Here is a 15,536-nt window from a genome sequence, read left to right on the forward strand (position 1 = left end):
GATCTGCCATCTCTGTTCTGCGCCCTCTTTCCTGAGGGCAGCTTCCCAGGGGGTCCTAGTGACTAGCGCCTTGAAGAGCTGAAAGTTTTCTTTCCTAAAATTCAGGGTCCTGACTTTACTCTTCGCCTGTCCCATATCCCTCAGGACTGGAAACTCTACCAGTGCACAGTCACTGCAGCCCAGGCTGCCTCCAATCTTGACGTCGCCAATTAGCTCACATGTGTTGGTTACCATTAGGTCCAGTATCGCATCCCCCCTGGTAGGGCTGTCTATTACCTGGCATATGACATTATCCTCCATGCACTCCAGGAGTCTCCTGGATTTCCTACAGCTTGTGTAATACTTTTCCAGCAGATTTTGGGGTGGTCGAAGTCCCCTAGCAGGACAAGAGCCTGTGAGCACGGTGCCGCCTGTAGCTGGAGGAAGAAGGCTTCATCAAAAGGCTCTCTTTGATCAGGCAGCCTGTAGTAGACGCCAACCCCAAGGTTCCCTTTGTTGCCTCGGTCCCTGATTCTTACCCATAAGCTCTTGACCTGCTCGTGGCTATTCCTCAGGGACATCTATCCATTTCTTGATGTAGAGGGCAATGCCTCTGCCCTTCATTCCTCACTTTTCCCTTCTGAACAGCCCATAGCCATCGATAGCCACACTCCAGTCATGGAATTCGTCCCACCAAGTTTCAGTAATGACAATCAGGTCACAGCTTTCTAGTTGCATGGTGGCTTCCAACTCCTGCTGTTTGTTACCCATGCTGTGTGCATTGGTGTAGAGGCACTTCAGCTGGGCTGTCAGCCATGTCACCGTCTGAGAGGAACACCCCTTAGTTCCTTTGAGGTCTTTCTCTGGTGCAGCAGGCTGAGGGGCCTTGCTAGCACCCTGTCCCTCTAACCTTGGTGTCTTATCCCACAGCTTGACACAGGCATGCCTGATATTATCCCCCTCCCACTTCGAGTCTAGTTTAAAGCCCTGTCTATAAGCCCCGCTAGCTTGTGAGCAAGAAAGGTGAATCCTATATGATGCCAGAAAGCCAGGTGCCATGTAGGCCATCCCATTATCAAAAAACATGAAACTGTGGCAGTGACACCAGTCACGGAGCCATGTAGTAATAGACTGGGCCTGTCTGTTTCTTCATATGTCGCTGCCCGCAGCTGAAAGGAGAGGGGAAACAATAACCTGTGAACCAGATTCCGTAACCCACCATCCCAAGGCCCTGAAGTCTCTTTTGATCGCCCTTGGACTATGCATTGCAGCTTCATTGCATTGCAACGAGCGGCAGCTCTGACTCAGCGTGGGCGGGGCCCAGGGCGGCGGCGGCCAAAACCCCTCGCCTACAAGAGCAGCCCCCGGGAGCGCGAGCGACCCGGAGCACGGCGAACAGGGCGGGCAAACAGGGCGTGGCACGTTAGGAGGGCGTAGCGCGTCAGTTTGCGCGGCAGTTCGCGCGGGCAGGGCGTGCAGGGAAGGCATGCGAGCGGGGTACAGTACAAGTGGCCATCGTCCTCCCAGAGGAGGCTCAGCCATGGTCGCCACTCGGCTGAAAACCAGGGCCAGAAAGACTGTGGCGACACAGACGGAGCTCCTGCTCAGGCACGCGGGTGTCCAAGTATCCAGCTGCAGAGAGTGCCTGAGCCTGTCGGTTGTTCCAGAGACCGACGGGGACGCTACCTGCGTGCGGTGCGACCAGGTCAGCGACCTGCTCAGCCTGGTAGCAGAGCTGAAAGAGGAAGTGGAGAGGCTGAGGAGCATTAGGGAGTGTGAGAGGGAGATAGACTGGTGGAGCCACACCCTGGCAGCCCTGAGGCAGGGGCAGCTGGTGGAGGCTCCACAAGCAGCAGGGGATCCCCTGTCCTCTTGCTGCCGGGCAGAAGGAGAGGACCTAAGAGATGAGGGGAAATGGAAGCAGGTCCCTCCTCGGAGAGGTCAGCGAATTCCCTCCCGGCCTCCCTCACTGTCCCAGCTGCCCTTACGCAACAGGTATGGGGCTCTGGAACATGAGGGACAGGAACATGAGGACCCTGACGAAGGTCCGTCCGAGGGGGTGCCTAGGGTGAGTCAACGAGCCCCACGCATCAAGACGTCCTTAGTTAAGAAAAAGAGGAGGGTGATTGTTGTAGGTGACTCCCTTCTAAGGGGTACAGAGGGCTCAATATGTCGACCAGACCCAACTCACAGGGAAGTCTGCTGCCTCCCTGGGGCCTGGGTAAGAGACGTCACCAGGAAACTCCCTGGTCTGGTTCGGCCCACTGATTACTACCCGCTGTTGGTCATGCAGATTGGCAACGATGAGGTTGCGCTAAGAAGCCCAAAGGCAGTCAAAAACGACTTGAGAGCACTGGGGCGACTGGTCAATGGAGCGGGAGCGCAGGTAGTGTTTTCGTCAATCCCTTCAGTGACAGGGAAGAACGCTGAAAGGAACAGGAAAGCACACCTGATCAACACGTGGCTCAGGGGCTGGTGCCATCGTCAGAATTTTGGGTTTTTTGACCACGGGGCGGTTTACACGGCACCGGGCCTCCTCGCAGCTGATGGAGTGCAACTGACGCCAAGGGGCAAAAGGATTCTTGCTCATGAGCTGGCAGGCCTCATTGAGAGGGCTTTAAACTAGATTTGGAGGGGGGAGGGGATAAAACCAGGCTCACTAGAGTTGAACCTAGGGGTAGGTTCAACGTGCCAGAGTTGAAATCGATAGCCCAGCTCAGGTGCATCTACACCAATGCACGCAGCATGGGCACCAAACAGGAGGAGCTGGAAGCCATTGTGCAGCGCGACAGCTATGACGTAGTTGCCATCACAGAAACATGGTGGGATGCTTCTCATGACTGGAGTGCTGCAATGGATGGCTATAAGCTCTTCCGAAGGGATAGGCAGGGAAGGAGAGGCGGTGGGGTGGCTCTGTATGTTAGGGAGTGTTTTGATTGCATAGAAATCGAAGATTGTGAAGACCAAGTAGAGTGCTTCTGGGTAAGGATGAGGGGGAAGGCCAATGAGGCAGATATCCTGCTGGGAGTCTGTTACAGACCACCCAATCAGGATGAAGAGACAGATGAGACATTCTATAAGCGACTGGCAGAAGTCTCGCATTCGCTGCCCCTTGTTCTTGTAGGGGACTTCAACCTACCGGACATCTGCTGGAAGTATAACACGGCAGAGAGGAAACAGTCTAGGAGGTTCCTGGAGTGTGTGGAGGATAACTTCCTGACACAGCTGGTGAGTGAGCCCACCAGGGGAGGTGCCTTACTGGACCTGCTGTTTACAAACAGAGAAGGACTGGTAAGAGATGTGGTGGTCGGAGGCCGTCTTGGGCTTAGCGACCACGACATGATAGAATTCTCGGTTGTGAGTGAAGTAAGGAGAGGGGTCAGCAAAACTGCTACCATGGACTTCCGGAGGGCAGACTTTGGCCTGTTCAGGTCACTGGTTGAGAGAGTCCCTTGGGAGACAGTCCTGAAGGACAAAGGGGTCCAGGAAGGCTGGACAGTCCTCAAGAAGGAAATCTTAAAGGCGCAGGAGCAGGCGGTCCCCATGTGCTGTAAGAAGAGCTGGCGGGGAAGGCAACCAGCCTGGCTGAACAGGGAGATTTTGCTGGGACTCAGGGAAAAGAGGAGAGTTTATCACCTCTGGAAGAAGGGGCAGGCAACTCAAGAAGAGTACAAGGATCTTGTTAGGTCAAGCAGGGACAAAATTAGGAAGGCAAAAGCCCAGCTAGAGCTCAATCTGGCCACAGTCGTAAAGGATAATAAAAAATGCTTCTACAAATATAATAACAACAAAAAGAGAGGCAAGGAGAATCTCCATCCCCTACTGGATATGGCGGGGAACATTGTCTCCAAGGACGAGGACAAGGCTGAGGTACTTAATGCCTTCTTTGCCTCAGTCTTTAATAGCCAGTCCAGGTATCCACAGGGTATTCAGCCCCCTGAGCTGGAAGATGGGGATGGAGAGCACAATGTACTCCTCATAGTCCAGGAGGAAGCAGTCAAGGACATGCTAAACCACCTGGACACCCACAAGTCTATGGGGCCTGATGGGATCCACCCGAGAGTACTGAGAGAGCTGGCGGAGGAGCTTGCCAAGCCACTCTCCATCATTTATCAGCAGTCCTGGTTAACAGGGGAGGTCCCAGATGACTGGAGGCTTGCCAATGTCACGCCCATCTACAAGAAAGGCCGGAAGGAGGATCCTGGGAACTACAGGCCTGTCAGCCTGACCTCTGTACCAGGGAAGATTATGGAGCAGTTGGTCTTGAGAGTGTTCACAGGGCATCTGCAGGACAACCAAGGGATCAGGCCCAGCCAGCATGGGTTCATGAAAGGCAGGTCCTGCTTGACCAACCTGATCTCCTTCTATGACCAGGTGACCCGCCTAGTGGATGAGGGAAAGACTGTGGACGTTGTCTACCTGGACTTTAGTAAAGCCTTTGACAGCGTCTCCCACAGCATTCTCCTGGAGAAACTGGCGGCTCGTGGCTTAGACGGGTTTACTCTTCGCTGGATGAGGAACTGGCTGGATGGCCGAGCCCAGAGAGTTGTGGTGAATGGCGTTAAATCCGGCTGGCGGCCAGTCACAAGCGGTGTTCCCCAGGGCTCGGTTCTGGGGCCCGTCTTATTCAATATCTTTATTGATGACCTGGATGCGGGAATTGAGTGCTCCCTGAGTAAGTTTGCAGATGACACCAAGTTGGGTGGGAGTGTTGATCTGCTGGAGGGTAGGAGGGCTCTGCAGAGGGTTCTGGACAGGCTGGATCGATGGGCAGAGGCCAACTGTATGAGGTTTAATAAGGCCAAGTGCAGGGTCCTGCACTTTGGCCACAACAACCCCATGCAACGCTACAGGTTTGGGGAGGAGTGGCTGGAGAGCAGCCCGGCGGAAAGGGACCTGGGGGTGCTGGTTGACAGCTGGCTGAACATGAGCCGGCAGTGTGCCCAGGTGGCCAAGAAGGCCAACAGCGTCCTGGCCTATATCAGGAATAGTGTGGCCAGCAGGAGTAGGGAAGTGATCGTGCCCCTGTACTCGGCACTGCTGAGGACGCAGCTTGAATACTGTGTTCAGTTTTGGGCCCCTCACTACAAGAAGGATGCTGAGGTGCTGGAGCGTGTCCAGAGAAGGGCAACGAAGCTGGTGAGGGGTCTGGAGCACAAGTCTTATGAGGAGCGGCTGAGGGAACTGGGGTTGTTTAGTCTGGAGAAGAGGAGGCTGAGGGGAGACCTTATCGCTCTCTACAACTACCTGAAAGGGGGTTGTGGCGACGAGGGTGTTGGTCTCTTCTCCCAAGTAACTAGTGATAGGACGAGAGGAAATGGCCTCAAGTTGCGCCAGGGGAGGTTTAGATTGGATATGAGGAAAAATTTCTTCACTGAGAGGGTGGTCAGGCATTGGAACAGGCTGCCCAGGGAGGTGGTGGAGTCGCCATCTCTGGAAGTGTTCAAAAAACGTGTGGATGTGGCGCTTCAGGACATGGTTTAGGGGACATGGTGGTGCTGGATTAATGGTTGGACTTGATGATCTTAAAGGTCCTTTCCAACCTAGTGATTCTCTGATTCTGTGATTCATCTCCACCCAGATGTAAGAGCAGTAGCGGGTAGTAGTCCGAGGGCTGCACCAGGCTAGGAAGTTTCCTAGTGATGTCTTAAACCTGGGCCCCAGTGAGGCAGCAGACTTCCCTAAGAGGAGGGTTTGTCTTGCATGTTGGACCTTCAGTTCCCCTCAGAAGGGAGTCACCTACATCTATAACCCATCTTTTCTTCCTCATGGGGGTGGTCGTGATGCAGGGGGTAGGGCTTTCTGACCTTGGCAGGATCTGTAGTGTATCTATCTGGACCGTCATCCACTTCATCCATGGACTGTTCTCCCATGTCCAGATCCTCATACCTGTTGTACAGAGGCACCTGGGGAGGCGAGGTGGGCAAGGAGGGGGTTCGCCTGCTACCCCGAGCATGGACTTGCCTCCATACGCTCCTTTCCTTTAAGCTACTGCCTTCAGCCTGGCAGGGGGAGGATACAGGACTCCCTTGATCTTGTTTTTTTTCCTGGTGGCTGTTCCTGCTTCTGTCTCAGGGTGGGCAGAGCATGGTTCCACAAGTCCATCTCTTTCTCTGACTCCCTGATGCTCCTTAACCTTTCTACCTCCTCTAGTAGCTCTGCCACCAGGCTGAGCAGATCATCCACCTGGTCACACCTCACACAGCTGTTCTCGCTACTGCCATCCATTACCAGTGAGAGGCTCTGGCACCCTCTGCAGCCTGAGACCTGGATGGCTGCATGTTTCCGTGGGAGCTCTGTCTGGGTTGCCACATCCATTCTGGTGAGTGCAGGGGACATGGCTTTCTGCTGGGTGGCTACCATAGCTAAGCTCTGAGAGGGTGATGACCACCAACTGAACTCACCTCTTGAGGTGATGGGGAGACTATGCCCTCCCTGTGTGCCATTCTCCGCAATCTGCTGTTCCAACTGACACGCCATGCCCTGGCTGATGCGCCACTGTCTGTTTTGCCCTCTCTGGTTGCTAGCGCTCCCTAAGCTGCTTTTTTATAGGTGTGGGCTGCCATTCCTCTGGCAATGCCCAGGCCTTGTCATCATCTCCCGTGGGAGATACTGGTTTCTGGCGGGTCTCTCCGTTGCCCTGGTGTTTCCCTGCCTTGGGAAAACCCCCTGTGCGCCAAGATCTGTCACTCCGCTCTGGGTTGAGCCGGCTCTGGTGCAGCTCCCCTCGGCGACTAACTGTTGTTAGCCTGGTCGTGCTGGTTTTGCAATCACTGTATTTTGGAAGTATGTTATAGAGCACCCTACCATGCTGAAGAGGCAGATGAAATATTCTATAAGCAGCTGGGAGAAGTCTCATGACAGCTAGCCCTTGTTCTTGTGGGGGACTTCAACTTAACAGGTGTGTGCTGGAAATACAATACAGCAGAGAGGAAGCAGTCTAGGAGGTTCCTGGATTGTGTGGAAGTTAACTTCCTGACATTGCTGATGAGTGAGCCAACTAGGAAAGGCGCCCCACTACATACACCTTTTTTTTACCAACAGAGAAGGACTTGTGGGTGATATGATGGTTGGAGGCCATCTTGGGCATAGCGAACACAAAATGATAGGTGTTTTGATTCTTGGAGAAGTTAGGAGGGGGGTCAGCATAACTGCTACCTTGGACTTCCGGAGGGCAGACTTTGGCCTGTCTAGGGAGGGCCCTGGTTGAGTCCCTTGGGAGGCAGTCCTGAAGGGCAAAAGGTCCAGGAAGGCTGGACATTCTTTAAGAAGGAAATCTTAAAGGTGCAGGAGCAGTCTGCCCCTACGTGCCGAAAGATGAGCCGGAGAGTTTATGAACTTTGGAAGGAGGGGCAGGTGACTCAGAAGGACTACAAGGATGTCGTGAGGTTACGCAGGGAGAAAATTAGAAGCGCCAAAGCCCAACTAGAACTTATTCTGGCTAATGTGGTAAAAGACAATAAAAAATATTTCTATAAATGCATTAGCAACAAAAGGAGGACTAAGGAGAATCTGCATCCTTTATTGGATGTGGGGGGAAACATAGTGACAAAGGCCGAGGAAAAGGCTGAAATACTTAATGCATTCTTTGCCTTAGACTTTAATAGCCAGACGAGGTATCCTCTGGATACCCAGCCCCTTGAGCTGGAAGTCAGTGACAGGGAGCAGAATGAAGCCCCCATAATCCAAGGGGAAATGGTGAGCGACCTGCTACGCCACCTGGACACCCACAAGTCTATGGGGCCTGATGGGATCCACCCAAGAGTGCAGAGGGAGCTGGCGGAAGTGCTCACCAAGCCACTTTCCATCATTTATCAGCAGTCCTGGCTAACCGGGGAGGTCCCAGTTGACTGGAGGTTAGCAAATGTGACGCCCACCTACAGTAAAGGGCTGGAAGGAGGATCTGGGGAACTACAGGCCTGTCAGTCTGACCTCGGTGCCGGGGAAGGTTATGGAGCAAATCATCTTGAGTCCCATCACGCAGTACGTACAGGACAACCAAGGGCTCAGGCCCAGCCAGCACGGGTTCATGAAAGGCAGGTCCTGCTTGACCCACCTAATCTCCTTCTATGACCAGGTGACCCGCCTAGTGGATGAGGGAAAGGCTGTGGATGTTGTCTACCTGGACTTTAGTAAAGCCTTTGACAGCGTCTCCCGCAGCATTCTCCTGGAGAAACTGGCGGCTCATGGCTTAGACAGGTTTACTCTTCGCTGGGTGAGGAACTGGCTGGATGGCCAGGCCCAAAGAGTTGTGGTCAATGGAGTTAAATCCAGTTGGCGGCTGGTCCCAAGTGGTCTTCCCCAGGGCTCAGTATTTGGACTAGTTCTGTTCAATATCTTTATCAGTGATCTGGACAAGGGGATCGAGTGCACTCTCAGTAAGTTTGCAGATGACACCAAGTTGGGCAGGAGTGTTGATCTGCTGGAGGGCAGGAAGGCTCTGCAGAGGGATCTGGACAGGCTGGATCGATGGGCTGAGGCCAATTGTATGAGATTCAACAAGGCCAAGTGCCGGGTCCTGTACGTGGGTCACAACAACCCCATGCAACGCTACAGGCTTGGATAGGAGTGGCTGGAGAGCTGCCCAGTGGAAAAGGACCTGGGGGTGCTGGTTGACAGCCGGCTGAACATGAGCCGGCAGTGTGCCCAGGTGGCCAAGAAGGCCAATAGCATCCTGGCCTGTATCAGGAATAGTGTGGCCAGCAGGAGTAGGGAAGTGATTGTGCCCCTGTACTCGGCACTGGTTGGGGCTGCACCTTGAGTACTGTGTTCACTTTTGGGCCCCTCACTACAAGAAAGACATTGAGTTGCTGGAGTGTGTCCAGAGAAGGGCAACGAAGCTGGTGAGGCGTCTGGAGCACAAGTCTTATGAGGAGCGGCTGAGGGAGCTGGGGTTGTTTAGTCTGGAGAAAAGGAGGCTGAGTGGGTGTCAGTCTCTTCTCCCAAGTAACTAGTGATAGGAGGAGAGGAAATGGCCTCAAGTTGCACCAGGGGAGGTTTAGATTGGATATTATGAAAAATTTGTTCTCTGAAGGGGTTATCAAGCATTGAAATAGACTGTCCAGGGAAGTGGTTGAATCACCATCCCTGGAGGTATTTAAAAGATGTGTAGATGTGGCTCTTAGGGACATATTTTAGTGGTGGGCTTGGCAGTGCTAGGTTAATGGTTAGACTTGATTATCTTAAAGGTCTTTTCCAACCTTAATGATTCTGTGATTCTATGATTCTAATGTATATGAATAACTGAAGCGAGGGTGCAAAGAGGATGGAGCCAGGCTCTTTTCTGTGGTGCCCAGTGACAGGACAAGAGGCAATGGGCACAAACAGAAACACAGGAGGTTCTGTCTGAACATCAGGAAACACTTTTTTACTGTAAAGGTGACCGAGCACTGGAAAAGGTTGCCCAGGGAGGTTGTGGAGTCTCCCTCCTTGGAGATATTCAAAAGCCATCTGTACGTGATCCTGGGCCATTGACTCTAGGTGGCAGGGTTTTGGGAGCAGATGACCTCCAGAGATCCCTTCCAACCTCAAACATTCTGTGGTTCTGTGATCCTGCTCATCCAGAGAAGAGAGCAGAATGAGGCCGTTGGTGCTGTCTGTTTTCATGTGAGTGCTCTGTGCATGTTTGTCTGTGATCTGTGTGGCCAGCCATGTATGTATGTGATGTATATGTCTGCTCTGTGTGTGTATGAGTACTGGGAATACATCTTTAGCTTCGCTAATGGTTGGACCTGGGGGCATGGAGCTGCAGCAGCCCCACCTCTCTCGCACTGCTGGACCTGGCTCGATATTTTTCCACTAACAGTTTGAAACTGAATATTCTCTTTTAGTTGATCTCAAATAGCTTTAAGAAACAAACAATCCTTATAATATATCAGCAAAGTGGGCAGTTATTATTCATTATAAAAACTTGGAACCAATACAGACCTAAAGTTATTTCTCTAAAGTCACTGCTTCGTAAGAGAACAGGAATAGAAAACCACAACCCCGAAGTTCAGTCTGTGTGAGGGCCTGTGAACTGTAGTTCCTCACAACATAGTCTGTCTCCAGACAAGAAACCTCTTTATTATACAGTAGTACACAAGCATTGCCTCGTCAAAGTTCATCCTAGGCATTTGCCATGATCACTGCAGTCTGTTTCAGCAGCTCTCAGGATCAGCCCCTCAGTTATGAAATCTTTTCCAAATGTTCAAAAAATAAAAGGTACATTCAAACCTTGGTCAGAGCCATAAACAAGATGTTTTACTTAATAAATATTAACCCAAAACAGATACATGTTTTCATTTTCTAGAATTAACAAACTTGTTAACAATATTTGTGTGTATAGTTCATAACATTTTCACTTACGAACTCTTCATTTGGAAAAGATGAATGTTGATACAAAACAATAATTACATACTAACCTTTGCCAGGTCCACCAAAGTGTTGGCTTGATCATTCAGTTTCCTTTGCTCCATTTTTACACTTCTTAACCTAAAAAGTGGAATTTTAAGTTAGATTTGTGTGTGTGTGCACCTGTGTGGTCATCTTAGGACTTCTAAAAAGCATGCATAAAACTTACAAGAACAGATAACTGCATGGACAGTGCCTCAAGTGCTTTGTATAAAGTCAGAATTGGTCATGTGTCTGGTACAATGAGAAGCATGCCTCTTTAACACCGCAAAAGAAAAAGAGCAAGGAAATGTCATGTCCTTGAGACTACTGTTTGCCATGGGTAAAGTTGCATTCAGAAAGGGAGATAACACTGTATCCAGACTATATGAAAGCAAGCCAAAACATTCCTCAAAGTCTCAGTATCATTACAAGTAGGTATAGGAAGAAACATAGAACAAATGGGTTTTTGTCATTTATGTTGTAGCAATCAAGAATCTTCCCATGCCTACATGACTAGATACAGGTATTAGCCCTGTTCTGTCAGAAATGGGTTGGATTAGCAGGTGTTTTAACCTGACAGAAATACAGTGATAAGTGAGTTTCTCATTACTTTAAAAACAGAACTTCTATCTGACCAGCAGCTAAGTAACCAACATACTTGCCAATACATTTAATTTTCTTACCACTCTGAACATTTGTGAATTTAAATATGGTTACATTTTAAACTTACATTAGACATACCTTTCTAATGCACTATTTAAAGTAGACTGCTGTAAAAATTATGAAAGAAGAATCAAGGGTATATTTTCTCTTTAATGCTTAGCTAACTGCATTATTATTAATAAGTGATGCACATACTCTGAAAGATATGTAATTGACCTTTCCTATGTGTTCCCTGAATCAAACTCCATGTTTTTCAGATTAACTACTAAAGGAATGTTTTTTAGATGCGATATAAAAAAATAAGCAATTTATGTATATGTATAAGTGTTTTTTTTAAATGTTTCCTAAAGTAGAATTACTTGGACTTTCAATTATTTTTCTAGTGGATGTTCTAAGCAAGAAATAGCATTTTTCAAAAGCAACAAATCAATTTATAAAACCTGTGATAGATGCCATGCAATCTACTAGTAGATCAACAGGCAATCAAGCTATCCATTTGGTTAACTCGAAAATAAGGTTGGCAGCATTTTGTGGCAGTTAGGTTGCTAACACATACTCTGCCTAGTTTCCATTTATCATCTTAGCAATATATATATCTTATAAAGCAAACATGAGTGCACAAAATTGTTCTTGTAAAGCAAAAACTAAAACTCCGGCAATGGCACAAAAGAGCTCCACGCCACTGCCAGCCCCTACATGGCTCAGGGGCTGGTGCCGTTGTCAGAATTTTGGGTTTTTTGACCACGGAGCGGTTTACACGGCACCGGGCCTCCTCGCAGCTGATGGAGTGCAACTGACGCCAAGGGGCAAAAGGATTCTCATGAGCTGGCAGGCCTCATTGAGAGGACTTTAAACTAGATTTGGAGGGGGGAGGGGATAAAACCAGGCTCACTAGAGTTGAACCTAGGGGTAGCGTGCCAGAGTTGAAATCGATAGCTCAGGTGCATCTACACCAATGCACGCAGCATGGGCACCAAACAGGAGGAGCTGGAAGCCATTGTGCAGCGGGACAGCTATGATGTAGTTGCCATCACAGAAACATGGTGGGATGACTCTCATGACTGGAGTGCTGCAATGGATGGCTATAAGATCTTCCGAAGGGATAGGCAGGGAAGGAGAGGTGGTGGGGTGGCTCTGTATGTTAGGGAGTGTTTTGATTGTATAGAAATCAAAGATTGTGATGACCAAGTCAAGTGCTTATGGGCAAGGATGAAGGGGAAGGCCAACGAGGCAGATATCCTGCTGGGAGTCTGTTACAGACCACCCAATCAGGATGAAGAGACAGATGAGACATTCTATAAGCGACTGGCAGAAGTCTCACATTCACTGGCCCTTGTTCTTGTGGGGGACTTCAACCTACCGGACATCTGCTGGAAGTATAACACGGCAGAGAGGAAACAGTCTAGGAGGTTCCTGGAGTGTGTGGAGGATAACTTCCTGACACAGCTGGTGAGTGAGCCCACCAGGGGACGTGCCTTACTGGACCTGCTGTTTACAAACAGAGAAGGACTGGTGAGAGATGTGGTGGTCGGAGGCCGTCTTGGGCTTAGCGACCACGACATGATAGAATTCTCAGTTATGAGTGAAGTAAGGAGAGGGGTCAGCAAAACTGCTACCATGGACTTCCGGAGGGCAGACTTTGGCCTGTTCAGGTCACTGGTTGGGAGAGTCCCTTGGGAGACAGTCCTGAAGGACAAAGGGGTCCAGGAAGGCTGGACAGTCTTCAAGAAGGAAATCTTAAAGGCGCAGGAGCAGACGGTCCCCATGTGCTGTAAGAAGAGCTGGCGGGGAAGGCGACCGGCCTGGCTGAACAGGGAGATTTTGCTGGGACTCAGGGAAAAGAGGAGAGATTATCACCTCTGGAAGAAGGGGCAGGCAACTCACGAAGAGTACAAGGATCTTGTTAGGTCAAGCAGGAACAAAACAAGAAATGCAAAAGCCCAGCTAGAGCTCAATCTGGCCACAGTCGTAAAGGATAATAAAAAATGCTTCTACATATATATTAACAACAAAAAGAGAGGCAAGGAGAATCTCCATCCCCTACTGGATATGGCGGGGAACATTGTCTCCAAGGACGAGGACAAGGCTGAGGTACTTAATGCCTTCTTTGCCTCAGTCTTTAATAGCCAGTCCAGGTACCCGCAGGGTATTCAGCCCCCTGAGCTGGAAGATGGGGATGGAGAGCACAATAACCCGCCCATAATCCAGGAGGGTTTTTTTTTAACCTTTTTTTTTAAATAAAGCCTTTGGGGAGATACTTCAAAATCAGAAGTTTGTGTCAGATATTTAGTTACCATACATTTTCCTTTCACATCTAGGCTAACCTCCATGAAGAAGAATGCTGTGAAATATTTTTCTTAATATGTGGGAATAACTCTGTTAAGGTAGAAATCAACTGTTCATATAAAATTGAAATTCCAGCAGCTTGTTACTGGGATGTCATACACTCTTTTTCCCCTGGAGACTTCCTTCAGAGCAAAATGTAAATGCAGTTTATAGAAATGGTGCTTTCAGAGGCTACAAACTGGAGGTATTCTAAAGCAAATATTATGGAGTAGTCTCCAAAGTAATGAGATATCATTACTGCCCCAGAACAAAATATTTACTCAGAGATAAGCATGTCATGATTTGACTAGAAAATTATAATCCCAGTGTTTTGGTGAGCACTCTCTCAAACAATTTCCTGAATATATATTTTCTGCTTTTCTTAAGATTCTTGTTAGTATGCCAAATTTTAAAATGTTGAGCAATCCATTGTTATTGTAGAAAGAAAAAAAAAAGTACCATCTGACATCAATGTGATAATACCTAATGGTAACCAACACAAAACCTGTCACAGACTGGAAAACATATCTCTAGGTAATGGTAAGTCTTTAGCTGTAGCCAGATTAAAAAAAAAAGTCAGACTTCTGTTCTTAAATTCATTATGAGGAAATATGAAACATTTTGATTTTATGAACTTCACTTATCACAGCAAAAGATCATGATTCTGGATCATGGTTCCATGGCAGCAATCAGACCACTGAAGTTCACAAATAAAGACTATTTTTTGCATGCAGACAGTGGCAAATTCTGGAAATTTAGGAAGGAACAGCTCATACAACTTACTTCCGAGCTCTATTTTCATTTTGTTGAAATAAAAAGACAAAACAGAAGACAAACTGTAAAATATACTAAAACAACCACACGAGCACAGTGGGCTCTATTCAACAGGTGGAAAGTCCTATGGAGTTGCTATTGCTTCCAATCAGTAACTGCTGCATTTGGAGTCTAATTCTCTCATGTTCATGATGGGGGAATCCATAGTACCTTCAAACCTTTCCATTAACTATCCCCTGCAGATTTTCTTCTTTATACAGTATATAAAATGTCTTTTAATATTATTGTTTAGAGTACTGATTTCACCTTCTTAAGTGTGCACTAGAAAGAAAAAAGACTGAGACCAGCTGAAGGTAGCAGTCACAGACAGTATTTTTAGACCCTTTAGGGATCGTGAGTTTGAGACTTATCATTATCTACTCTGATTTCTTGTATAAAATTGGTCTTGAAACTTCACACTTTTTATTCCTGTCTCCAGCCAAATGATTGGGAAGGTGAGGGAGGGGAACCAACAAAAAAAATAAGAATCAAAAAAGACAAAGGAGAGCCATTTGCTACTACGAGGTCCCTTGTTCCCTTGAGAAAAGTTCAAAGATGCAAGGGGAGAGAAAAAAACCTGCACACAATACTCTTCTGCAGCTGGAATAAAGACGACTGCTAGAGCAATGTTTCTATCCATGGTGCCACCTTCTCTACCCCACCTCCTACATGATTAATGAATTTTTAAAGCAGGTGCAGAACACCACTTTACAACTTGTGAAGCTCTTCAGGGTTGAATGATATATAAAGCTGCAGATCAAATCTCCTATGCTTTTTAATTTAGATTCCTCTTTTCATGCAGAAGTGTGTGTACATGCACACACACACAAAATAAATAGCAAGGTTAAAATGTTATGGAATAACCTTTGCAATCAGGGATTCAAGTCCAGCAAAGGACATACAAGACGTGCCACCTTCTACCCCACAACCCCTGCCACTCCTCTTATCCTCCCAATCCTTTAAGCTAAGCAGGATGACAGAACTGCTAAAAAAACCTTTTTATCTACCCAAAAATGCCTCAGGTTTTGTGGACTCTATTGCCTCATTTTTTTCTAAAAGAGCACAGTAACATTTAACCCTGAAAGTTTGCTAAATATGATATAGTAATTGAGGTTTGTAGAATACTTCATATCTTAAAAGCTTAGCTACCTAGTCCTTACAACATTGCTATGAGACAGAGAACCAATGACTGTTATCCTCAATTTACTAATAGGAATTTTGATAACCTAGCCTTCCCTTCCTCTCTTTTATGCAAGATGATGACACATAGGAATCTTTTTCAGGAATGTAAGTAGGTCAGCTGGATGCTGCCCCCAGCTCTCCTCACAGCCTGGGTCACACACAGATCCATACTTAGAAATTATCAATACATCAGTTCAAAA

General features: G+C 48.2%; 1 protein-coding gene across 1 annotated transcript in view; it reads right to left on the minus strand.

The window, feature by feature from the left end:
* LOC309415176 (small conductance calcium-activated potassium channel protein 2-like) overlaps window positions 1-15,536 on the minus strand; it is a gene marked incomplete at both ends in the record, with an annotated part of 112,750 nt that overhangs the window by 21,930 nt on the left and 75,284 nt on the right. The window contains 1 exon segment of the mRNA XM_082012617.1: window positions 10,383-10,452. Coding sequence (XP_081868743.1) covers window positions 10,383-10,452 — 70 coding nt within the window.

The sequence above is a fragment of the Phaethon aethereus genome (genome assembly GCF_964289735.1).
Source record: "Phaethon aethereus genome assembly, chromosome: W".
Taxonomy (NCBI): Eukaryota; Metazoa; Chordata; class Aves; order Phaethontiformes; family Phaethontidae; genus Phaethon; species Phaethon aethereus.